Source organism: Fukomys damarensis, unplaced genomic scaffold, assembly GCF_012274545.1.
Source record: "Fukomys damarensis isolate Sample0158 unplaced genomic scaffold, DMR_v1.0_HiC HiC_scaffold_14, whole genome shotgun sequence".
NCBI classification, from domain to species: domain Eukaryota; kingdom Metazoa; phylum Chordata; class Mammalia; order Rodentia; family Bathyergidae; genus Fukomys; species Fukomys damarensis.
Genome location: NW_022900926.1, coordinates 6835027 through 6862620, shown reverse-complemented (window position 1 = coordinate 6862620; position 27594 = coordinate 6835027). Strand labels below are relative to the sequence as shown.

At 44.2% G+C, this 27594-nt stretch overlaps 1 protein-coding gene across 2 annotated transcripts in view; it reads right to left on the bottom strand.

Moving 5' to 3' along the window:
* The window catches only part of Ncoa7 (nuclear receptor coactivator 7), a 113087-nt gene that overhangs the window by 80130 nt on the left and 5363 nt on the right, over nucleotides 1-27594 (bottom strand). The window contains exon 2 of one of the 2 annotated variants that reach the window (XM_010625761.3): nucleotides 22443-22553. In XM_010625761.3, coding sequence (XP_010624063.1) covers nucleotides 22443-22492 — 50 coding nt within the window. In that variant the 5' untranslated portion in view covers nucleotides 22493-22553. Of the gene's footprint in view, nucleotides 1-22442; nucleotides 22624-27594 lie in introns of those variants that run through there. The other variant, XM_010625762.3, reaches the window with a different exon arrangement.

Below are 27594 nucleotides of genomic sequence, written 5' to 3'. Positions count from 1 at the left end.
ACCATCTGTTCAGAGGACTTTGTCAGATGTGTGGTCCGAGACTGGTCCCCACTGGAAGAAACCGGAAGTGACTCCCTAGGGCCTTTGTGATTCTAGGGATGAACCACACGGATATGGCTCCTCCATGGTGCTTCCGTCCAGCCTTCAGACTAATGGTTATTAAAATTCTGCGGAAAAATAAATTTTCTTTTTAAGAATGAAAATTTTAGTCTTGATTTTTAAATTTAGAATTGGTAAGTCTGAAGTTTCTCTAATTGGAATTTCCCGTATGGAACAGAATTAGTCTATTTTACACGTTTGGAGGGAGGAGTTAAGGATAGAGATGTGGAGCTGGACACAGGGGAAGCAACCTTGGTTTCCTTCCTTGCTCGCTAGCTGTGAGAGGCGGGAACCGACTCCGCACTCTGACCCATCTCCCAGCCCACGGAAACAAGGACAGCAACAGCAATGAGCTCGTGAGTAGGCCGCTCTGAGGACACAGGTGGGGCGGTCGTCCCTGTGAAGCTCCAGGCACAGCGCACACAGGCGGCAGAGACCCCTGGGGTGCCAAGACACACGAGCGGACTCCTACCCCAGCTCCGGGCAGGCACTGAGGCTCATCTCCTGCGCTGTGGCTCGCTAACATCCTTGGAGCATCACCCAGGGTCTGACGTGCAGCTGACCTCGCCGGGCCGCCTCCCAGGGAAGGAACGTCTCCATCCTCCAAGGAGCACGCTCACACCTCCTTCTCTGCCGCCCGACTCTCCCATCTTCCTTGTGCCACGGCCTGTACTCCTGGCTTCTCTTTCACGCGATTCAAAAGGAATTGTGTAGAATTTGAGTTTTACTCGCTTACTTTGATCCCATTCACATCAGACCGGCTTCTCCCACCAGCACACTGAAACTGCTTCTATTTGATCAGTTATTTTGACTTCCACATGGCCAATCTTTTTTGTGGGGGGCACAGAGGATCACACTCAGGACCTTGCGCTTGCGAGGCAGGTGGCAGCACCACAGAGCTAAATCCTGGCCCCCAAGTGGCCAATCTTCATGGACACTTTTCAATCCTCCTTCCTCCCTTCCCTCTGCTGGTGGTACTGGGTTTTCAACCCAGGGCTAGACACATGATATGGCAGGTGCTGCTCCCCTGAGCTACTCTGCAACCCTCCCTCAGCAGCTCCACTGACCTTCTGGCTGAGTTCAGTCCTGCTCAACATTCGCCTTGAAATGCTCCCTCCTCTAGGTTGCTCTAACTCCTTTTCTAGGTTTCGCTCTATTTCTCTCTCTGTTCTTTATCACCGAATTTTAGTTTCCCAATTCTGTCCCTTCCCTTCCCTCCCCTCCGTCAAAATTCCTCAGTGACAAGGCTTCTCAAACCGCAATGTGCATATGATTCACCCTTTGGTGATCACCCCACAAACACGCGTGGGGGCTGGGGTGAGGCAGCTTCTGCATTTCTACTCCGTCCCTAGGTGATGTCAATGCCCTGGGTTATGGACCACAGTTTTGAGAAGCAAGCACTACAGCACGCAGAGGGGCCAACTCCGGCTTTGGGCCCTGAGAGTTTCCCGCCACCCTCCCCTTCCCTTGGGGAAATACGTTAATGCCCTGCTCAAGGGGCCAGCGGTCCGAATGTGATTTCTGAAACATAATGACTATGTGAACGGCCAAGCAAGTAACGACTCAACTTGAGGAAATGAAGAGATCTATTTCTGGAAATAAAAATCTATTTCTTTTACTTATGAGATCTTATTTAAAATTATCATGCTATAAAGGTATGTAAAATCTCAGCGTGTTAAATTCCATCATAAAATGGGACATGTGCAGGTATAGCCAGGTAGTACAAACTCTAAGTAACTCAATGCTTTCAATCAGAATAAAATCTTATTCTCCTCCCAGCTAAAATAATCTCTTCTTCCAAATACATGGGGCAAAACAAATTCGAATGATAAGAAAAATGACAGCACTGCCTGCCAGCCCAAGGCCACAGGCTCCCCACTTTTTCACGTCCACAGGACCGAGAAGAGCAGGGAACCCACAGGCAGGGATGACAATCCCAGGAGAAAAAAAAGATGCCAATTCTAGACGGGCACTCTGGGCGCAGCAGAGCTGCAGGCGAAGTCTCTCGGCGTGGCGGGTGGGGGAGAAGTTGTGGAAACTCAGGACAAACAAGGGCCAGCAAAAGCCACGATCCTGCAGGGCACAAGCCGGGCCACGGAAGATCACCGCCCCCAAGAGCTGCGCCACCCACCTTGTCTCCCCAGCAGCCCCGGAGCCCACTCAGGCTATTCCCTTTTTGCTTTATGCGCCCTGAGGTATAATACCTCCCCCAGGACTGGGGCCAACAACTCTTCAATTTCCATCTCAGCCCGGATCCATCGTTTTCACTGCAGATTCACATACACGATTGCGCCTTTGGCACCTCCACTGGGATGGGCCGCCAGCATCTCAATCGAACACATCTGAACTGAGGCTCTTGCGATTCTCTCTCAAAATAGTTATTTTTTTAGTTTTTCCTGTCAGTTCCTGGCACCTGCATCCATCTAGGCATCAATTCCGACTCCTACACAGTCTCCAAGGCCTGCAGGGCTCGTCCTGGCCAACTTCCTCCTTTCCGTCCAGGAAACCGTCAGGATTTTTGTCACTGTAAGGACTTTCCATCTGTGTTTCCCTTACATAGAACAGTCCCCTTCTTTCTCCAACACTTCTCCTAAACACAATGGTTACCTGGAGACCTTCTCATATCCAGGGTCACTAACATAACGCCACTGAAGACCCTGGTTACGGTACCACATGACATTTAAAGACAGTTTTTCTCCAGAGGTCTTCCTGGAAGGTAACCCTTGCCCCCGTGTTTCCCTTCCATGATAACTTGGGCTCCCCTCTCCCCACTGCAAGCACTGCGATTTCAAAGGCTTATGTATTTGTTTTCTCTCGTTTAATATCTCCAAGAAAAAACCTTTCCATGTTGCTGTTTACTCTGTAGACACAACAGGTGCAGTCACACTGTCTGAGATCCAAACAATGCTCCCCTTCCTTCCCGTAATGCAAATACCAAATTTCAAACACAAACACAAGCACTATATATACTCTGTGGCTGAGTCAGAAAACTGGGAATAGTTTTAAGTAACTGGTTTCATCAGGTAATACAAAACCCAAAACAGTCATTTATTCCACAGTCCAATTCTAAATTGCACTATAAAATATAAATGCATTTCCAACTAATTTTATACTTAAACTTCATATACTCTTACAAAAATATTTATTTGTATATATTTATGCACATGACTCATTTTTACATCTAAAAAACAGATCTACTGATTCCTGAGTATTTACCTTGTATCCAGCTACTCTACTGAATCTGTCAATCAAGTCTAGAAGTCTTTTGGCAGAGTTCTTTGGGCCTTCTATGCAGAGGATCGTATCATCAACAAATAATGACAGTTTTACTTCTTCCTTTCCTATCTATATTGCTTTTATTTATTTCTCTTCTCTAATTTCTGCGGCTAATGTTTCCAAAACTATATTGAACAGGAGTGATGATAGTGGACATCCTTGTCTTATTCCTGATTTCAGCATGAACGTTTGCAGTTTTTGACCATTTAGTATGATGTTGGCTGTTGGCTTTTCATATATAGCCTTTATCAAGTTGAGATAAAGACTATCTATTCAAATTTTCTGTAGGGTTTATATCATGAACGGGTGTTGAATTTTGTCGGATGCTTTTTCTGCATCTATGCAGTGGACATGGTTTTTGTCCTTGATTCTGTTAATATAGTGTATTACATTTACTGATTTACATATGTTGAACCATCCTTGCCTCCCTGGGATAAATCACACTTGGTCAGGGTGTATGATCTCGATGACCCTCTGTATTCTGTTTGCCAGTAGTTTATTGAGGATTTTTGCATCTGTGTTCATTAGGGAGATTGGCCTGTAATTCTCTTTTTTGGTTGGGTCTTTCCCTTGTTTTAGACTCAAAGTAATACTTGCTGCCAGCAATGAATTTGGAAGTATTGTTTACCTTTCAATTTCACTGAAAAGTGTAAAGAGTAGTGGCAGTAGATCTCTAACTGTCTTGTAGGATTCAGCCATCAGGACCTGGGCTTTTCTTTGTTGGTAAAATTTTAATTACATTTTCAATTTCACTGATTATAATTGAGGTATTTAGAATTTTTATATCTTCTTTGTTCAACTTTGGTAATTCATATTATCTAGAAATCTGTCCATTTTTTCTGTGTTCTGCATTTTATTAGAGTACAGGTTTTCAGAGTAAGTATGGATGATCCTCTGGATTTCTGCTGGACCTGTTGTGACTTCACCATTTTCATTCCTAATTGCATGAATTTGAGCCTTTTCTTTCCTTTTTTTGATAAAGTTGGCTAAGGGTTTATCAATTTTATTTATTCTTCAAAAAAAAAACCCAATTCTTTAATTTGTTGATTTTTTGTAGTCTCTACTGCATTGATTTCTGCTCTAATCTTTATAATTTCCTCCTTCATATGAATGAGCTTTGGGTTTCTCTTGCTCTTCTCTTTCTAGGAGCTTAAGATTCACCATTACATTGTTTATTTGATCTCACTCTGTTTTCCTAGCGTGGGCATTCACTGCTATGAATTTCCCATGTAAAACTGCTTTCATTGTATCCCATAGATTGCTGTATGTTGTACTGGCTGGTCATTACATTGTAAAAACTGTTTAATTTCTTCTTTAATTTCCTCTGTCACCCATTGGTTGTTCAGGAGAGTGCTGTTCAATATCCATGTGTTTGTGAAGTTCTTGTGGTTTCTAATGCTATCAATCTCCAGTTTAATTACACCATGTCTGATAATATACATGGGATAGCTTCAATTCCTTTGCATTTACTTAAACATGTTCTATGAGCTAGCGTGTGGTCAATTTTGGAGAATGCTCATGTGCAGCCGAAAAGAATGTATATTCTGATTTTTGTGGGGTGGAACACTCTGCAGATGTCTATTAGGTCCATTTGGTTCAGTTCTAGTATTTCATTGTTGATTTTTTGTCTAGATGATCTGTTTATTTGTGACAATGGGGTACTGAGGTCCCCCACTACAATTGTATTAGTGCTTATTTGGTTTTTCATGTCCCTTGATATTTGTTTTGTATAGTTGGGGGTATTAGTGTTTGGTGCATATATATTTATGATTGTCATTTTTTCCTGTTGGACTCTTCCCTTTACAACGATACAGTGAACTTCTTTGTCTCTCTTAATTAGTTTTGGTTTGAAATTTACTTTGTATGCAAATAAAATAGCTTTCCCTGCTTTTTTCCGGGTTCCTGTCCCATGTCTCACTAAGAGCCAAATTAGGGAAATAATCCCTTTCACAATAGCATCCAAAAAAAATGAAATATCTAGGAATAAATCTAACAAAGGAGACAAAAAGACCTCTACACTGAAAACTACAGCACTCTAAAAGAGAGAGAGAGAAAGACAGAGAGAGAGAGAGAGAGAGAGAGAGATTGAAGATATAAGAAAATGGAAAAACATCCCTTGTTCCTGGGTAAGAAGAATCATTATAGGGAAAATGGCCATATTTCCAAAACTGCTGTAGAGATTCAATGCAATCCCTATTGAAATGTCAACAGTTTATTTCATAAAACTAGAGAAAACAATCCAAAAACTCATTTGGAACTAGAAGAGACCTAGAATAGCAAAAGCAATTCTAGGCAACAGAGCCATGGCAGGTGGTATCACAATCCCCAACTGCAAACTGTGCTACAAAGCCACTGTGATAAAAACAGCATGGTACTGACAAAGAAACAGACCTGAGGATCAGTGGAATAGATTAGAAGATGCAGAAACATTGCCTGACATTCTCAACTACCTCATCTTTGATAAAGGACTCAAACACCCTCTCTGGAAGAAAGATAGCTCCTTTAATATGTGGCGTTGTAAAAACAATTTCAACTTGTCAAAGATTAAAACTAGACCTGTATCTTTCACCATGCATTAAACTAAAATCCAAATGGATTAAAGATATAAATATTAAAACAGAAATACTAAACTTGCTGGAAGATAAATTAGGCAGAACTCTCAAAGACACTGGCATAGGAAAAGACTTTGAACAAATCCTCAGTAGCACAGGAACTAGCACAAAGAATCAACAACTGGTACCTCATCGTTTTAAAAAAGCTTCTGCACTGCCAGAGAAATCATAAGCAGAGCTAAAAGACACCCCACAATGTGGGAAAAAATTTTTGCCAGCTGTTCCTCAGACAAAGGCCTACTATCTAGAATATATAAAGAACTAAAAAAAAAAAAAAAAAAAAAAAAAACCCCCCACATATAAAAATCCAGTTCAAAAATGTGCATCTGAAATGGACATTTCTCAAAGAAGTAAAAGCAGCAAATAATCATATATAAAATGTTCAACATCAATGGTCATTTGAGAGATGCAGATGAAAACAAAACTGAGATTCCACCTCCCCCCAGTAAGAATGGCTGCATTTTAAGAAATCAACCAATGACAAAGGCCGGGTGTGGTGGTGCAGGCCTATAATCCCAGCACTCAGGAGGCTGAGGCAGGAGGATTGCTGTGAGTTCAAGACCAGCATGGACTAAGCAGTGAGTTACAGGTCAGTTTCAACATAGTGAGACCATGTCTCAAAAAAACCAAAAAACCAAAAAAAAAGTTTGTGAAAAGGAGAAACACGGAAACAATGACTTTGTAAACGGGAGGGTGGAGGGGCTGAGGGGAGGGCTGGGGAATGGGGAATAATAAGAACCTGATAAAAGTCATAATAGAGGTACAAGATCCCAATGATGACTGTAACTGTATTGTACCAATAAATTCAATAAAAATAATAAATAAATAATAAAACAGATCTACTCTTAGAAAAATACCCAGATTATGCTTCAAGTTGAGGTTTAAAAGTTAATTTCCTCTTGTCTCGTTAAAACAGTTGACTTAGCACAATAAAAGGAAATACTCTTCCCTTTAAAAAAGATGGAGCCATTGAAACAGAGATTGCTGTCTCCATGACCTCACCAGCATCTGCTGCAATTACCTTCTGAAAATGAAATAACCAAGTTACTGCTCAACTCTGTGCTCCGCTAACAAAATTAATCAGAAATATGAAAATGTGTCCGTTCAGATGAGACAGTATACAACTTCTAAAGCAAACTCCTCTTAGCTCTAAATTAGACGGTACCTGCACCACAGGTGCCAGAAGCAATGTACATAGGAAGAATTAATGGGCTGATTAATGACTTGCTCAAACCACCCACAACTGCTTAAAATCTCTACAAGGATTCCCTAGGAGATCAATCGATTTTGAGTCTATTCCACTCTGTACCAACAGATGTGTCCTTGAAAATATGTCTAAATTGCATTTTAAAAGCCACAGAGTGATTTACAATTAATGAGTGTTTTTATTTTTGGTTTAGGAAAGAGTATTTCAAGTATGAATAACTGGCCTCTAACTGCTTTATAAGTTCAAATGATCACATTTTGGCCATCGCATCTTATTTCCCAAATATGCTAATAAAATCCATTTCAAGAATGTATTGGTGCGACCAGCATGGTGGCACACCCCTATAATCCCAGCACTCAGGAGGCTGAGGCAGGAGGATCACTGTGAGTTCGAGACCAGCCTGGGCTACGTAGTGAGTTCCAGGTCAGTCTCAATTACATAGTGAGACCCTGTCTCAAAAAATCAAAAGAAAAACAAAACAAAAGAATGTATTGGTGTAATTCATGTTCTTGTTCTCTGGTGCTAGAAAATTTAAATGCGCCTCACGCCCACAATTCCCCAGAACCCCCTCCTCCCAGCCGTCAGGCCACACGTCTCCTGTCAGTGTGACATCGCAGCTCTCCAGCTCTTCTTCGGATGACACCAGCTGCGTGGGGAGTAAAGACCCATTCCTGGTCTCTGCCCCCTCCTGCCCCGGCGGGGTCCCCAGTCCAGCTTCCTCGTGCCTAGAACAGTCAGGAGCGTGCCTGACCTCATCTTGACGCACCCTCTGCCTGGTGCCAGGGCGCATCTGCAAACCGCAGGCCCCGCTGTGTCTTGCGAGGCCTCCTAGAACCTGGCCTGCTGCCCAGGTCATTCCTGCTCTCATGGATGTGAGCAGGAAAATGGGAAACAAGGAGGGAAGGCTCCTGCGCACTCCCCGGTACAGCACGGCACAATAAGGAGGGCAGGAAAGAGTCCGAACCCCCAACTGTACCTGAAATGGTAAACAAAGGAAAAGGGAAGTAAGACTGTGACCAGATGCCCGGCTCGACACTGATCGCCACTTTCGCAAGCTGTGTGCGTGTCACTAGTGAGGGCGTGCAATCTTTAATCTTGAGACAAAATTAGGAAACACGAGGGGAATTCACTCCATATTCCAAACAAAAAGGTCAGGTGACTGCTGACTTTGTCGCTGATTCGAAGAAATTTCCAAAGTCTCCCTGGTAGACCACAGATTTCCCAGGCTGGTCGAAAGTTCCTAAGAATGGCTATCTCTGTGCTAAGAACTAAACTTAGGCTGGGGATTTAGCTCAGTGGTTCTACCGCCTGCCTTGCAAGCAGAAGGAGCTGAGTTCAATCCCCAGTACCAAAAATATAAAAATAAATAAAAATAAATACAGTTAGTACTTAAATACATTTCATCATTTCATTATTGAGATCAGTGATTCCCATTTACCCTTGTACTGATAAATGCTAGGCGTCTCTGAAGTTCAATTCAGCAAGGCACGATGGAGGATGCGGCTTGCTGAGCAAGGGTGTGGGCTGTGAGGTCCGGCACACCTACTCGCGTGCAGCTGGGGAGCTGCCACTACAGAGCTATGTGGCCCTGGGAGACTTACACAATGCCTACAAGGCTTGGCATCTTTGTCAGTAATCAGGATGACAACAGGAAACACTGCAAGGGTAATTATATGAGAATGCACAGCTCTCTTGCATGGTAAACAGCCCAACAAATGGGAAATATTATTCACAGCACATGACCCTGACTGGCCCATGCAGGAGATGGAGCCAGACTCCGTAAGGCACAGAAAAATGAAAAAAGACCAACAGTAAATAACAACAGACAGATAAGGCAGAGACTAAGAGAGTGCCCCTGGGTGTATCCCAAGGCAGGATGTGTTCAGGGACCCAGGAGAAGGAGGGACAAGGGGAAGCCCCTGCAGCTGTGGGGGGCACAGAAATGACACTGTGCAACCTCACCGGGACAGCGCCACAGACCAGGTGGGTTTCGCACAGTGATTCCAGCACAACTGCCGAGCGGGGGCTCTTTGTAAGTAGACGGAAAAGGGTAAGATGTGTACAGAAAAATCTGAGTGGGAGATAAAAGCAGAGGGGTAGGAATGAGACAGATGTGCCAGGCCTCAGATGCCAGAGAAGCAGGGACACCCAAGTGACTTATCTGTGCTCTGCCCAAGAAATGCTCCTCTGGAAATGCTCATCCCACCCTGTGGGAGGGTGTGCAATTAGGGTTTGCCTCATGAAGATACAGAGGGTGCAGGTTGTTTACTGGAATTCCCAGGTGCAAGTTTTGGGGCAAAAGAAAGAAAAACTTTTTTGTTTTGTTTTGTTTTGTTTTTTGGGACCAGGGATTAAACTCAGGGCCTTCACTTGCAAGGCAGGTCGTGGCACCACTGAGCTAAATCCTTGGCCCAGAAAGGAAAAGTTTTATTAAACTTGCCAAGTGAACTCCACATGGGTGTTATGAAGCTTCAGAGCTGGGAGCACAATGTGCTTTCTGGTCCAGAGCTCAGTTTTCCCTTGCTGAAGTGCCACTGTGCTGGCAACAGTGAAAGATATCAAATGCATGTATGTCTTAGTTAGTCACTGCATTGTTATAACAAAAATGCCATAAACCACATGGCTCAAACATTCAAAGGCTGGAAGGGGCAAGGTCTCCCAGCCATGTGTCTCTTCTTAGAAGGGCACCAACCCTAAGGGCCAGGGATTTAGCTCAGTGGTTCCGCTGCCTGCCTCTCAAGTGCAAGGACCCGAATTCAATCCCTGGTACCAAAAAAAAAAAGAAGGGCACTGATCCTATCACAGGGGCACCATCCTTCTTATCTACTCACCTCCCAAAGGCTCTACACCATCACATGCAGAATGCAGAATGAAACGGGAGGACCCAAATGCTCAGCAACACGACAGCAACGTGACATGGGCTATTTCCCACTCCCTGCCCACGTTTAAGTCCGAACAGAGCGTTTGGCTGCAGTCTTCTGCTGTCAGAAACATTTTCCACGAGGCGAGTTGTGGGACCGAGAATACTTTAAAATACTTTGGATCCTTGGGCACTGTGTCTTTTTGTCCTGGGTCCTTCACCGAAGGCTGTGACTAGCTCATGTCTCTAGACAAGTTTCAGTCAGGGGTGTCTTTTATCTATGTATCTACATCTAGAACTGTGCAAGTGGTGACCAAAATATATGGTGAAAGATTAAACTTAGAAAATTTATAGGGTAAAAGACCTGTCGCCATTCACCCCCTCAAAATACTCCTCCACGCTTTGAACACACTTATCCCAGTGCTCCTGCCACCTTCCGAAGCAGCTGTGGAAGTTTTTTTTCACATCTGTATGTGGAAATACAGTGAATGCTGCTGCCCAGGGCCCTCCAACGGCGAGGCGGGTTAAAAACACATTCAACCTCTGGCTCTTCCTTGAAGTCAAAACAACTATGAAAGGTAAACGTTTTGCCTCAACTCAGGACACTGAAGCAGCCACAAGGGTAACTAGAGACACCCGATAGATGACGTACTGTTAGTATACCCATTCGAGAGAGACAGAGAATGACCCAAACCCAAGGCTCCTTATCATGTTTCTATTTTTAATGGGCTTCATGAAATGGAACCGAGTAGCTTAGGCTGGCTGAACCATTAACTAGTCTACAGTGCCAGAAACAGAAATAGTCCCACAGGGAAGAAACCTGCGGGAGGTCTAAATGCACCATTTCATGAAAATAGTTCTACGAGGAGGGTTTGTGAGGTGACTTCATTGGTTTCATTTAAGAAGTTTCAGATGAATCTCAGATTTCAGATTTTAAACAGAAGCGAACTTGTCACCAAGGCTTGAAATTAGTTTCATAGGGACCCGTGACACTGTACTATAGAAAAGTAAATTCACAAATCAGCCTTTTTTTTTTTTTGCCATGGCTGCCTTTGAACAATTGCCTAATGTGTGTGAGATGAAAACTTTTCCAAAAAATGCTTTCAATAATGAAAAATCACCTCACTCCTAGGATGCTAACCACCAAAGAATTCTCTTAAGCAATAAATCATTCTTGATTACTGTACACAATAAAAGTAATTTAAAATTGAGATTCAACAGGAAAAATTTTCATGAACCATGATTTATTTTGACTACATATAATACAGTGACATTTCCTGCTTTGGTCTTTCTAACCTGTGTAAACTGTCCTGTTCTATTCCATTACTGATTATAAAAAAAGATCAGTATTATAAAAATGATCTGAATAGACATATCTCAAAAGAAGACACACAAATGGCCAACAAGTACTATGAAAAACTCCTTGACATTATTCATCATCATGGAAATGCAAATAAAATGAGATAGTGACTATTACAAAACAGACAAAAAATAACAAGTGTGAGCGAACACGTGGGGAGAGGGGGTATTTCCAGCACTTCTGGGGGAACATGAGGTAGCACAGCCACTATGGAAAAGACAACAGAAGTTTCTCAAAACTCTGGGTGTAGAACTACCACACTCTCCAGCTATCTCACCACCGCATATCTATGCAAGAGATACATCTGAAATACCAGGCTGGGTGTGGTACACACACTTGTGATCCCAACACCTAGGAGGCTGAGGCAGGAGGATTGCTGTGAGTTTGAGGTCAGCCTGGGGTACAGGGTTCAAGGCAAGTCTGAATGACATAGTGAGTCTCTGACTCAAAAAACAAACAAAAACTGGGGCTGGGGATTTAGCTCAGTGTTCTGTCGCCTGCCTGGCAAGCACAAGGAACTGAGTTCGATCCCAGTACCAAAAAACAAACAAATGAAAAAGAGAGAAAGAAAAGAAAAGAAGAAAGAAATACCAGCACCTGTATGCTGATTACGCTCAACATTCACAACAGCTAAGATAAAGAATCGACCAAGGTGTTCATTGATAGTGGAACGGAAACAGGAAATGTACACATACACAACAGAGGACTAATTAGCTCTAAAAATGAAGGGAATCTTATTTGCAGTGACATGGATGTGTCTAGAGGATTCTGATAGTAAGTGAAATAAGACAGGCAAAGAAAGACAAATATGGAGTGTTCTCACAGAGGAGGCTAACAGAGCCAATGGCACAGAGGAGGAGAACAGGAGGGGTGGCTGGGGCTGGGCGCGTGGTGTGAGGACAAGAGAAGGCTGGTGGGAGCAGAGGTGCGGCTGGGGAGGAGGAATCATTTCCCATGCTGTGTGCTGCAGGAGGAAAACCGCGGCGACGATAAGAAACGGTGCCCCCCAAAGTATCCTGAAGAGAGATTTTAAACGTCCCGGCACGAACAAAAAAATAACACACGTTTTAAGTGACAGATATGCCTACGACCCTGACTTGGTCCTTACATACATGTACTGAAACATCACTCAGTGCCCCACAAATATGCACAATTATTAAGCAGCTGTTAAAATATTTTAAAAATACTGATTCCAAAGAGCCAATAAACACATGAAAAAATGTTCAACTTCGCTGGTCACGAGAGAAATGAAAATTAAAACTACAATGAGATACCATCTTACCCCCAAAAGAATGGCCATCATCACAAAAAATCAAATAGCAACAAACGCTGGTGAGGATACAGAAAAAGAACCCTTCTATGTTGTTAGAGGGAATGTTAATGACTACAACCACTATAGAAATCAGTAGGGAGGGGAAAAATTTTTACCCACTATGCAGATAAAGGACTACTATCTAGAATATGTAAAGAACTAAAAAAAAAAAATCACCCTCCCCCAATTTAAAGACCGAATGCAAAAATGGGTACCTCAAATTAAAAAGACATTTCTCAGACAAAGAATCAGAAAGGGCAAATAAATATATGAAAAAATGTTCAACATCAGCGTTCATTAGAGAGATGCAGATGAAAACAATGCTGAGATTCTACCTCACCCCAGAAAGAATGGCTGCTAATCAAGAAATCAACCAATAACAAATGTTGGCGGGACGTGAGGAGAAAGAACCTTTCTCCACTGCCGGTGGGAGTGCAGACTGGGGCAATCACTGTGGAAGTCAGTGTGGAGATTCCTCAAAGAACTAGAACTAGAGGTTCCTTTTGACCCAGCTATTCCTACCTCTTCTTGGTATCTTCCCCAAAGAATTAAAAACAACATACCACAGTGATATACACACAGCCATATTGGTAGCGGCACAGTTGGTAATACCTAAATCTTGGAAACAGCCCAAATGCCCATCGACTGATGGGAGGAAGATGTGAAAAAGAAGATGTGGGGTAAAAAAAAAAAGATGTTTTTTCATACACTGAAGTACTACTCTGCCATAAAGAAGGATGAGCTTCAGGCATTTATAGCAGAATGGATGGACCTTGAGACCACACTCTTAAGTGAAATAAACTGGACACATATGTTTAAATACTGCACCGTTTCTTTGGTGTGAGAAACTGAATGTGGAAATAACGACTGAGATGTATAATGGATGCTGGGAAATAGGAAGAAAGTGTTCAACTGGGAAGGGGAACAGGGGAGGAGGGAGGGAGAGAGAAAGGGATGGACAAGAAAAAAACTGAAAGTAGAAGGAAAAAATGCAAGCAAAGCTTTTGTACACAGGGAGGGGAGGGGGCCTGAGGGGGGAATGGGATGAAGTAAAATAAAATTTATTAAAAAACAATAGAAGCAAAAGAATTCATTTTTTAAATGCTTGAAATTTTATTTTTAATGAGAAAGCAGATTTGTCAAGCATCTTTAAAACGGTCAGCGGGGCAAGTCCTCAAAAATTGAAAAAGAGAAACCCCATTTGATTCAGCTACCCGTTTTCTAGGCGTCTTCCCAAGAGGTGAAGTCATCCTATTACAGGGCTCCACGTACACCCACGTTCACAGCAGCACAATCTTAGTGCCGATGTCCATCAACGGATTGATAAAAGAAAATTCAGTAGCACTACTTCACCATAAAGGAGAACTTCAAGCATTTATAGGCAAATGAATGCAATTTGAGAACATACTGTTAAGTGAAATAAGCTTAAATATTGCATGGTTTCTCTTGTATGAAAAAGTAAAAAAGAAAATTTTTTTTGTACCAGGGATCAAACTCAGGACCTTGTGTTTGTGAGGCAGGCAGTGGAATCACTGAGCTGAATTCCTGGCCCGATAAAAACAAACAAAAAACAGAAAGCTAGATAAAGACAAAAAAGAAAATATATACATAGGAGGTAGGGAGAAGTTCAAATAGCTCTCCAAATTATTCTGTTGTTTCAAAAATATTTTACGATAAATATTGTTTCATTTATACAACTAGTTTCTTTTGTGCATTAAAAAGGAGGTTTTTAGCTCAGTGGCACTGCCGCCTGTGGAAGGTCCTGAGTTCGAGCCCCAGTGCCCCCCAAAAAAAGAAAGAAAGGGAGGTTTTGCCTTTTTATTTGTGTGTTTCTTCTTTGTTAGAGAGAATCTTACTCTGTTTATGACTTGTACTTTGAGTAATACTTTGGGCATTCTTATAAGATCTGATATATATTACCCATTGTTATTCTATTATTTTGTTATGAAATCTTATTTTTTATATTTTCTTTTTAAATATCTACCTGTATTACATTAAAAATAAAAAAATTTTTTCAAAAATAAATTGATGCTGGCTCTATTTACCGAACTGATTTCATGACCATCCACATGAGCTGTGACTTAAACTTTTAAAAGTTGCATTCAATGTGGAATTAAATCAGGTAGCTCTGCCTGAAAATAAGGCAAAAATCTGAAGTCTAACATTAAGGGGTAAGTGTTTTCAGCAACCCCCGCTCCGCCTTTTTTGGTACGGAGGATTGAACTTGGGACCTTGCGCTTGTGAGGCAGGCGGTGGTGGAACCGATAAGCTAAAGCCCAGCCCTCTTCTGCCCTTATTTAATCTCTAGAATGATTTCCTGGAAACATTAGCAGAGTAGACTGGCCAGTCACGAATGACAAGTAATGCCTAAATGTTCTCCTAAGAGCTGGCTGGTCTGAACTCAGCCAAGAAAACAGGAAGCAGAAGCTTGAACACACTACAGACCACACAAGAGCTGGACTGAAAATTAGTCACGCTGGCCAATAAAGCACTAACACTTTTCTCATATGAAATAGTTTTAAAAGAGCCTGAAAGATTTTAAGATGAATGAAAGTGCTGAGAACTGAAAGATTTGCAATAATAAAAATCAAGACTCACATACCATTCATAACCCATATTAAAGAAAATATTTTAGCTGGGCATGGCGGCGCACGCCTGTAATCCCAGCACTCGGGAGGCTGAGGCAGGAGGATGGCTGTGAGTTTGAGACCAGCCTGGGCTACATAGTGAGTTCTAGGTCAGTCTCAACTACATAGTGAGACCCTGTCTCAAAAGAAAAAAAACAAAGACAAAAACAAAAACAAAACCAAAACAAACAAAAAAGAAAATATTTTAAACGTTCTGTCTCCTTTGCTTGCCCAAGAGTGAACACCTGTCCTTTGCCAACCGTGACTGCACAGGGGCACTGAGAGAGCGCTGCGCCTGCCAGTCCCCGGCTGCCAGATGGCCGTTGGGAGGAAGTTGAGCGTCAATATTAAACAAACGAGAGCTCTGGAGACCATGATGATTGCTGACAGGTGCCGGAAACCACACTGAAATGCAACATGGTTTCGAATGCAGACGACCGAACGCTCCGCTTCAGATCCATGAACAGCTGTTTACCACCTTACATGCTAACATCACACTCTAACATCACCTTCCCGGACAAGGGAAAAAGAAACACCACATGACCTGCGACGGTAAAGACTGAACAAAAGCGAGAGACAGACGCAGGGGACAGGTCGTGACTCAAGGCCGAGTGCCTGGGACAGGGCACTCGGGCATCTGCACTCAAACCTGCTGGCGGTGACACCAGCGATGGCCGGCACTGGGGTTACCTTCTGTCAGCGAGAGCAAGCCCGGTGAGACCGACAGGACACAACGGCGCAGGCACCCACGGTCCCCACGCTGCAGTGCTGGTGCAGCCAGCGGGTGGTCCAGTGACACCGTCGCCCAAACGCAGGCTCGGCATCACCAGGACAGGAAATGCAGACTGGCCAAGCACCCTTGGACGCATTTCCTTTACAGGCAGCGAGACGCTCACTGCAGCAAGAGTTGATCGTGGAGAAAAGTGCACCCCAAAATGGGAAGCGCTGACTCACACGCGTGGAGCAGACTGAGCTCCCTTACCCCACAAGGTCATCGCTCTGGACACTAACACTGCCGTGCGCAGGTAAAGTTCACAAGACTTGTAATGGGCGACATCTTCAGGTTATCAACAAGCTGCTTTTGAAAAGGTCGTGTGAGTCAGATCTCCAGAACCCAGGACCTCCCACCCCCCACCCCTCAGACGGTGAGCATGGGCCTGATGCTCAGGACTGCCCAGAGGTCCTGTCTATGCCGCCTGTCAGAGAACACACAGGAACAGGGACTCTGGGCTGGGGGACAGAGCCGGCTCCCATCCTGCTCTGCCAACCCCAGGGAAGTTACGCTCTGTGAGTCTGGCTGTCCACGTAAGTCCAATCCTATTCGGGGACCGAACTCTGGCATGAAGAATCTCACAGAGGGCAACCTGGCCCTCAGGTAAGATCTCACAGCCTGTGGTGACCGCCAGGGTCCTGCCATCCTAATTTTGGCCGGCCCGCTGAGGTGCGACTGTCCAATATGGTACAGGGTACCAGCGACGCGGGGGAAGGCTGTGACTGCCTGGCTGTGGGGCCGCTTGTCACTGACACTTTCTCCGCACAAGCTCAGGGTCCCACTGGGAGGTACATGGGCGCCTTAGGCTTCTCAATGCCTCTGCATTATACGTTTCCACTTCAGGATATATTCTAGTGCCTCACCCTGCTCAGAACAAGGTGTCACCGAGACACTGAATGATTTCGATTTTCATTCTTGTAATTGCTCTTTCCTCTCTGATCCAAACAGAGGCAGCTCGTGGGATGGCAGCTGGGAGTCACGATGAGGACAGGGTGAGGACAGAAGTGCAGGTAGCCACGGACGTTGGAGCAGGGTGCGCTGGTACTAAAGCAGCGTGCCAGGCCTCCGTGGCCACAGCCATCTTGGTTTTGCTGTTTGAGTGAGAAAGTCACAGCGTTTGCTGTGGATGCTTAATAAAAAGTGAGTTCAGGTACCAGGCTCCAGGTTCTCCTCCCTGAACAAGGGACAGAGGTCGAGCTGGGGTCCTCCTCGCTGTGTTCTCTGGGGCTTCCTCTCCCCCGTGCCGGCTGGGACACTTCCGTCTGCAAAGCCGCCGTGGGAGTGGGCCATGCTGTCACCTTTAGCTACTGAAGAGATGCGGTGGAGGAAATGCGGACTGCCCCGTTACACAGCGGGGTAGCCCTTACCTCCCAGGAGTTTGCTTGCGGGTGGAGGTTCAAAGCTGAAGAACCCAGAGCGCAGGCCGGGGTGGGAGTGGGGGCATCCGAGAAGCAGGCACGGGCGCTCACGTGTCCTACACCCCGCGTCCTGTCACTCAGGGCAGTGACGAGGTGGCAGGAATCACACTGCTGGCTCTGGAGGGCTGGGCCAGGGAAGGGAGCACGTGGGAGGGGAAGTTCTGCCTTTCCTAACAAGCAAGGGCAGGGAGGCTGCGCCTGGCGGGTCTAGGAGGGGTCTAGGAGGGGTCTAGGAGGGGAGACTGACAGACGATCAGGTGGAGCCCTTATCTCTCCCTCTGCTCGCAGCCTTCCCAGACCTCAGCAGAAGCGAAAAGTAGACCTTCCACAGGACTCGACCGCGTCTCAACTACACACACAGTGGATCTTGACCCGGAAACATATGCTTCTAAAGAGCTTTCCAATCCACGTGCAGGGCTGGGGCTGTAGTGCAGCGGTGGGACTGTGCTTAGCATGTGTGTGGCCCTGGGTCCAGTCCCCAGCACCACCCACACACACACGGCAGAGATGGGCCTCCACAAAGATCACAAATAACATCAAACAAGCCCTGGCTGACGCTAATGAAAACACCTGCATTCTAACTATAACGGGAAAAGAGGGCACTAGATGATTGTCCCTCAGGATAATGTAATTTCTACACAGCACAAATAATACAAAGAGTGTAATTTGCTTTAATAATTTAGTTTTTTATGTGGTTTTCAAGATGTGCCAAGGGTCAAGGGTCTAACACACACAGGCACTGTACGCTAAGTCTCACACACACACATTGTCTGCGGAACAGTGGGAAGAAGTTATGTGAATCATTCAACGTGCAACAAGCACGGACAACAAAACCAGCCCGCAGCTCCTCAAAACCAGGTGGGCCTGGGTCAGAAGAGTCTGAAAACTCTAGACTTATCCAAGACTCTCCAGCAGTGACACTGATCTACCTTCTGCTGAGAGTCACACAGCCACACGGACTCATTCCAAGGTACTCTACAAAACGAAGACTAGGAGACCCTCGGATCACTAACTCCAATTCCAAACTACGAATGCAGGATCTTTTAAACTTAATGCTGTGTTTCATGGTTAAATTGAGGGGGGTGGGGGGGTAATAAACCACTTGTTTGGGAAAAGACTGTTGAGCAAACAGTCTTACGCTGTTTATGGAACCCTATGATAAGGTGGCTAGCAAAGAAAATGTTGAACATTGATTCAAAAGGAGAAAAGGAAGGAGAGAGAGAGCTTAAAAGCAATTGTATGACTTCAAACACACAATTGCGGTAGCACGCAGACCACCAGGGTCAACTTTCCCTTCCGATTCCTCTGAACGCTGGCAGATGTGCATAACGGGGTGCAGTGTACTTTAGGGGACACTAACTGCATCACTCTGGCCTCACCCTGGCCTGACGTCACATTCCTTCCAGAGATCCTGCCGGGGCTGCCTGAGGCTCAGCGCTCCAGAAAATCCTGCCTGACATTTTCAGAAACTGGCCCCTGGCTAAGTCCCACTGCTACACCCTGAGGATGGTTCCACCATCATCAGAAGGGGTCTGTAAAGCTTCGTAACTGTGGTTAGACCTTTTCTGATTATGAGTTTTTTTAGTTGTTTCTTCCTTTTTTTTTTTTTTAAGTAGACATTTGCTTTAAAGAGTTTAACCATTTCTAAAACTACAGGTCTGTTTCTCTTTCTCTCTCTCATTTGGTAGTGACTATTTTAATAACACACCACTGACTTCTGTCCTTGTCCCTCTGTCCTTACACTCCTAATGTTACACTTAAGCATTTTTCCTTTCATCATCAGAATACTTTTCAGAAAACATTTCTGAGCTGAAAGAAAAACGTTATGTTGTTTTTCCAGAACAGTTTTGGTTTATATTCATAGTTTAAAGGTTACAAACACACACACACACACCACTTACTCTGCATTTTAGGGACAAGAAAGGTTAGCAGGGAGAAAGTTGTTCATGACTCAAAGGTTACTCTCAGGACTAGGATCCCGAAATCACTTTAGATTCAGACTGAAAAGGCACTGTTGTTTTAAAAAATATCCCTGGGTAGGGCATCTACAGGCAGGAAAGAAGAAAGGGGGGCGGAGAAGGAGACAGACAGAGGGAGGGAGGGAAGAAAGAAAGAGAAGGAAAAGGAGAGATGGAGGGGAAAGGCAGGGAGAAGGAGAGAGAAGGAGAGACCTCCACCAGTTCGGCGGAGTCTACCTGTCTTCACAGCTATCACAAGTTCAAATCTAGCCTGCACCGCCTAGGAAGACCCCATCTCAAAATAAAAACAGAGCTGCGGCTATGCCATAGCTTAGTGGCAGAGCATTCCCGGGTTCAATCTCCACCATGGCAAAAACAAAAACAAAGAACCTTGACCTTGACCTAAATTCACATCTTACACAAAAAGTGAACCCAAAATGGACCACAGACTTAAACATATAGAAAACAAAGCAGGGAAGGGTGTTTCGGAACCCAGGGCTAGGCAAAATAATGTTCTACTTGACACTAAAAGCAAAATTTATGAAAGGAGGAACTGATATATTGAACCACATCAAAATTAAAAAACTGCAAAAGACCCTGTAAAGGGGATAAAATACCAGGCTACAAACTGGGAGCAAATACTTACAGACCACATATCTAAGGACTAATATCTAGATTTATAATTAACTCTCAAAATTCAACCATAAGAGGACCGGGGATCGGCTCAGTGGTGCTGTGTCTGCCTCACAAGCGCAAGGTCCTGAGTTGGATCCCTGGTACTAAAAAAAAAAAATCTACCACAAGAAAACAATGCAATTGGAAAAAGGGCAACATGCATTAAGGGACTGCTAGCAAACACATGAAAACAAGTGTAATTTCATTAGCTGTTAATTCAAATTAGAACCACACTAAGGTTATCACCACACTCTTAACAGAAGGGTAATATCAAAACACTGGTGAGAAAGCAGAGCAGATGGATCTTTCGAAGCTCACTGACAGAGAGATTAAATGGTACAACCATTCTGGGCAGGAGGACAGCAGTTCTTTACAAAATGAAACTTACCAGGGGCCCCAGCAACTGCGCTCTTGGGCATCCATCCTGCAGGAGTGAAAATTTGTGTTCCCACAAAGACTTGCACAATGATGATCCTAAGCAGTTTGTTTTTCAACAGCCCAGACTGGAAACGACCCTAACATTCTTCCACAGAAGAAGAATACAGCTCTCAAAGATCCATACACAAAATATTGTTGAGCAACCCATAGGAATGAGCTGTGGATTCCTGCAAGAGCTTGGATGGACATCAAGGAAATCACAGCGTATGAAAACCTAGGGGCTACAAGTTCCATGCGGTACGATTTCGCTTTATTTCTTGAGCTGAGGAATTAAGAGATGGAGAACATACTACAAGTGGTCAGGAGTGAAAGGCTGACAGCTGAGCACAGTGCCAAGAGGGCAGTGACACGGGATCCTTTTATGGGACCCTCCGGGTCTTAACCGCGACAGCGGCCCTACAAACGTACACACGTGACACAAGCGCCTGACACTAACCGGTGCAGGCACACGCACAGGGAGTGCTGTGGCCCTGGCAAGACGAGACTAGCACGTGTGACTGCAGCCTCAGTCTCGCAGGTGTGGTACAGAACTACAGCACTGCAAGATTTTATCACTGGGGTAAGTAATATTCTTTACAACTAGGGAGCTACAATTATCTCAAAACATTATACGGCTCCTATTTATTCGAAATGTCCTATCTTTCTAGTGTCTCACCAACCATAGGCCTGGCTTCTTCCTTCCCCAACCTCCTTACTCTCCATAGGCCTAAGAACGGGAAACATTTCACAACCCTAAGTAGCTTAACTGTTGTATTCCCAAAACAATCGACAGTTTACCCCTCCTAACCTGATCACCAGGAGGGCACTCTTGGCTGACTGACCTGAGTTCAAATGCTGACTCTCATGCTGCATAAAGTGGATAAAATACTTTGAGTCTCGGCTCCCTAGCTGGGAAGATGGGGACAAAGTAACTTGTGTCACAGATTTACTTTGAAAATAGATTAAATAACAACAAAGTACATATACCCAGTAAATCCTCAAATCACTCCCTTCCTTTTCCTATCAACAACCTGAAGTCCAGCTTCACTTCAGGAAGGATACATTGACCCTCCCCGCAAAAAAACAAAAAAACCATACCCTTCAGTTGTTGTTCCAAGGCTCATATTTAGGAAACCGGAAATACATCTTTAATGAGCACAGAATGTGGGTTGGGTATAGAATCGGGCTGAATTCACATCTGAAGAATTTCACTTAAGGAGACCATAGTGATCCCATTCGGCCAGTACCCTGAGTATGAAAGCATTCTGGCCATCAAAGTGATTTCTAAGTGTTAAACACAGCATTCATTTTATTTTGATGTGGGGGTGGCACCTGCCACAGCTGTTTAAATCTGCAAACAGTATCCAAGCGTATCCTGGATCACCTCTGCTCAGATAACAAGACACATAGATATGTCAGGTGAACTCAAGGCTTAAAAGTGACACTGATTCCAGTGACGTCACTTACTGTACCCACGAAACCCTTTTTATTAATGAACCCTCACAGGGTGATAACTGAAGCTCATCGCTCTTGCAATTAAGTTACAGCAGCTAAGCACCCAGGATTTAAAATTCAAGGTAAAGTTGCTACACTCCGAATCACAGTAAGAAAGATTGCAGTAAGCTAGATTCTCTAAGCACCAGGGGGGAACTGTTACAGGTAGCAAAAGGAATGCTGCTCCTCTGATATTAATTTTTAAAAGGACAAAAATAAATAGATTTAGCTTCTCTCGGTTACCAGCTCTGTTTATGAATAGCTACCAACACAAAATGCCAAGTGAACCTAGAGGACAAAGTCCCCTCCCATTTTTTTTAAAGCACTGATACAATTTTACAAAATGAATGCTTACCTAGCAAAGTAACTTTGTTTCCGTTCCTTCTTCTCTTCCTTGGTATCCATAATATATACCCAAAAGTGCAAAATATTTGGAAAAGTCCTGTGTAATCAATGAGTCATAGCCCTGTAATGAAAAGAAAAAGGACAAAGCAACTGTAAATTAAGAGGCTTACAAGACCAATACGGAAAGTAAACCAGCTCTGAGGTACCAGGCCCCAAACAAATGAAGATAAACTTTAACCAGGAAACAGCCATAGGAGCCAAACACAAAATGCAAATGCCCACAGAATGAGAGAGCAAACCGCAAAACTACAATTAAAACGGGGATGTTAAGTGAGCCTGGAGGCAGAATGCTAACCAGAGACCACACCGGAGGTCTTGCCTCATAATTAACAGCTATTTCAAAACGTGCCAAAATGAAAATTTTCACTGACTTTGGAAGACCATAGGCTCTTTCTGCAGGAGCAAATTATTTTTTAAAAACCCTGAACTCAAAAATCACTCTTTCCACATAATTCGTGACGAATATGTCTTGCAGACAGTTATGCAAATGGCTCACTTAGGTGTCTTACAAGAATGTTCTCACTTAATAAAAACAACCTTGGCGTTCCATGTTATTCTCAGCACCATGCCGGCAAGTCCATCCCACTAGTGTAACTGTGGGAATGAAAGCAGGAAGACAGAATGGCTTCCCAGGGCTGCTCTCGCACTCCCTCGCCCCACTCTAACACCCTCACCTGCCCTGGCCGGCTCTGGCAGTTAAAACCTATAATAAAAGGTTGTCTTCAGATCAATCTTCCTTAAATACCACTTTCACCACGCTGTTCCCCTTGCTCAAAAATTCCAGTGTCTACAATGCCTGCCATGCCAAACTCAATTTTCTGCAAAACATTAACACTCCTTACTCTGTCCTTTTACCTCAGAGCAAAAGTAAGTTCACCAATCACATTTCAATCTTAAAAAAAGGCAAAGTAGCTTCATTAATCAAAATTATTTACTTATTCATTTCATAAACAACTGAACCCGCAACAGTCTGTGGAAGGTAAGGTGTAAGTCCCAGGGTCTGAGGGGAAAGGAGACAGGTGATTTGCTCCAATGGAATTCAGTGTCTGGCAAGGGAAACAGGATTTCAAAAGAGAGAGATGTGTATTACACCAAGAAGGCATAGGACACCGACTTAGCCATTCCACAATGCCCGTATTTCAGAATATCTTGTTGTGTGTGATAAACACACACAACTTTTTTTGTGGGGGTACTGGGGATCAAACTTGGGACCTTGCGCTTTCAAGGCAGGCGGCGGAACCACTGAGCTGAATCCCCGGCCATGCACTATTTTAAAAACATAAATTTCTTTAAAAAGTTAGCCTTCCACACACACCCTGAGCTGTGAGTGTGGGATTCCAAGGTGAGCCAGGGGACACACACCCATCCCAAACAAGAGGAAGGAGACACGGGGTTCCCTGCTGCCCGCGTGCAGCGGGGAGCCCCAGGACAGGGAGCACAAGTGGAGACTGCGGGAGGACCAGGGTCAGAAAAGCCCTTCTGATCCCCAGCCACACGCTGGGGCTCTGGTTCACCCCACCTGCCACCACCAGGTAACCCCATCAGACCAACGGCAACACTTGCAGCAGCTACTGTCAAAGCAGGAAGTCGCGAGAGGGTGGCACAGCCAAAGCACAGAGGGAGAGGATGGGCTCTACAGGATGAAGAGGGTGAACACTCATGGGAAAGAAATTACAGCAAAATTGGTGAAGCAGGCAGGGTCCAAACCTAGTCACGGTAGTAGACAGAGAAAGGGACGTGAACTCAGGAACTGCTTCAAGGCCATGAGTTGCGATTTGATGACTCGTTCAATATGGACAACAGGAACCCAGGACAGAGGCCCTCTAAACTTCTGCTTAGGCAACAAGGTGAACTACGGCAACAAAGATGTGACATAATACACAGACTGGAGGGGAGGGAGGAGGACAGGAGATGTCCATTCTGGACATTCTGCCTTCAAGGTGCCTGAGGGTGATCAGCAGAGACATTCCAGCTGTCAGGGCTATGCAAAAAGAACCTGAAGTTTCCAGCATATGGTTGTAGTTACGAGTAAGGAAAAGGGGAAAAAGTACAATGAGGTCACTCTGGAAGCTTGACAACTACGCTCAAGGCCTTGTGTAGAAACAATGGAGACACAGTCCCAGCTCCCACTGGGTTGCCCTGTGTCTCCACGCTGTGGAGTTCATCACAGATGGGGAATTTGGACACAGGCACAGAACTCAAGTGGAGGGGAGGGACATGGAGCAGGCCAGCGAATAATATTAGGCATCTTCACCATGCAAAGCTCAATTCTGACTGTGCCAATGAATCTTTCAGGGAGGTTAGGATTTCCACAGGTAAAGAAGTGAAATATGGAATTCCAGAAGGAAGGAATACAAGGATAAGCTTTTGATCAGGGATGGAGGTGAAAAGAGCGAGACACATTTGAGCAAGAGACAGAATGGCTACCACCTGGGAAAAGGAGTGAACCTGGACCTTTGCCTACCACACAGCCACTGTCTTTCTGAATCCTTGCAACAACAAAATGACTGAGACAATTTCCCTAGTTCAACAGCACCTGCCCTGGTGGAGCAGGGATTTAAACCCAGTGTGGCGTGCACTGAGGTGTCTTAACAACCTTTGGAACCAGAAAGCAATTAGAGATGAACTACATAACATTACTCCAGAACCCCGCCGATCCTGCAGGTGTAGACAAATGGAACCTAGGAGAGGAGTCATCGAGAGCCTCCAATAGGACTGTGTCGGTAGAGTAGGGAATGGAAGTCATGCTACGATGAGCTGAGGTAGTTCACACTCATTCGAGTGTTTGGGTGACGAAAGAAGGAAAAGGAAAGATGGTGGCCGAGTGGCCAACTCTCAGGAGCCCAGACTCACACTGTGGTGTGAACCCAATGGGCTCCTGCTCAGCTCTGTGCCTTACCTTACCTCTTCCCAAGCTTTGTTCTCCTCCAGACAAGACCTGGTGAAAGGTCTGATTGTGCCTTCTATCTTTCCCAATCAGTTGGGGGTCCTTTTCCCTCCTTTCTGGAACTTAGCTAACAGGTCATCTCTCAAATACTGCAAGGCACCTGATTACACTCTGGTGACAAGGACACCTAGCTTGGCCTGCCCGGCTCCAAACCTTAAGTTGCCTTCATATCAAACACCGGACTCACCTTTCCCCACACTTCCCTGACTACTGGAACCACAATATGTAGAAAATGCACACAAATGCTAAGCAAAGGAGCTAAACTAATCCAGAATTGGGATAAAGTAAATTACACTGCATACCAGTGTAAATCCAAGATTCCTCCCACATTAAGAATTACCTGAAGTACAGGGATCTAGGCTCATACTGGCAGGCACAGAGTCTGGAAGGGTTAGGATTCCAGGCTCTAGCTCTGCCACAGCCAGGTAGTTTATTTTAAAATTCCTCTCCTACATGCCACAGATATGTAATGATCCCTGCTTATTAAGTTTCTCTTCATGAATAAAATGAAGTCAGAGCAATCTAATTGGAAAATTTTTATATTGCCAGCTGAGCCAGAAGCTAATATCTGATTCCAAATACTGAGGAAAATAAGCAAAAGAGAAAGGATTAAATGATCCAAGAACTGACGACATCTGGAGCTGCTATGTCTGTTTAGAACTAGAAAGACTATTATTTCTCAATATGCTAGTAGAAAAATTTAAAATATCCTAATTATTGATGTCTTCTAAATTTCTGTGAATTTTTAAAAATTTCATAAATAAGAAAGATGCAGGGCTTTCAGCTCTTAACATACTAGCAGAATAACCAGAATGAGGTAGGCGATGATGCTATAAACATGATCTACATAGAACACTACTGTTATAGCTCATGTCTAGATGTCCCTCCAAAGTCTCAGGCAGTCATAGGTGGTGCTTTTCAGAGGTGGCTGAATTTAGAGTGTGATTAATTCATGGTGCAATGCTAGGATTAAGGGTGGGTGATTCCACCGATTGGTTTGGCACTGTCCTAACCCCAGTAGCCTGGATACACTATAAGGAAAAGAAAGTAGCTTGGCTTGTCTCTTGCTTGCTTTGCTACCTTCTGCCCACCATGAACTGTTTCTCCTTTATGTTGCCTGTCTGCCAAGCCACCCTGCCTTGGAGCCAGCTGATTATGGACTGAAAACTCTACAAACTGTAAGCCAAATATACCTTTCCTCCTTTAACTTTGGGTGTCAGTTATTTTGTCTCAGCAACGAGAGAAATGTAACTAAGACAACCACACAGCAGCCTTCATGCTTCAGTGAAGAACCAAAGCTCCTTAAATCACGCTCTAATGGGAACTACATTTCCCATTATAAGTGGTTATAATGGGCTTCTTAAAAGCCCTTCATTCATTTAATGTGGACTTTTCCACACATCAATACACATTAGATAAATCCAAACACTGATTTCAAGAGCCTCCTGCATTTACCCTGTACTGCAGACCAGAATTTTATGAGGAAGTACAAGATGTATCTTCTATTCAAGTATTTCTTTTTGCAATCCTAAACCAGGATAGGCAATTTAAACCCAGATGCAGTTTACTCTTCAAAACAATGGCACGAAAAGTTCTCACCTCATAAAACTCTTGTTAAAGAAAAAGACAAAGTATCTTTTTGTGTTACTAGTGCAGAGTTCCCTATGTGAGAACATAGTGCCATTTAAAGAGAATTTAAGAAGAAAACCAGCAGACTTCTTGACTACATCAAGCCAATGTGGACTCCACAGCACAATGTGGTTTTCTGGACTCACATGAGCACACTGTAGCTCCTTGAACTAGTCAGGACTAAACTACTTGTTCACCGTTTGCCCAACACCATGTTTTCTAATACACAGATGAAACCATGTGGGGAACAGGCTTGGTCACACTGGGTTTGGCACTTATGGAACGGGCCAAAATGTACCTTCCTGTGCAGGTCTTTCCTCAGAGAAAATACTTATATTTATACGGAAACATGACAGGCGCTCAGTCCCTTTCCAACTCACACTGTCATTGGGCGGGGGATTTGGCTCAGTGGTTCTGCCGCTTGCCTCACCAGCCCAAGGGCCTGAGTTCGATCCCCAGTACAGGGAAAAAAAAAAAAAAAAAAAAAAAAAAAAAAAAAAAAAAAACCCAAAAAAAAAAACACAAC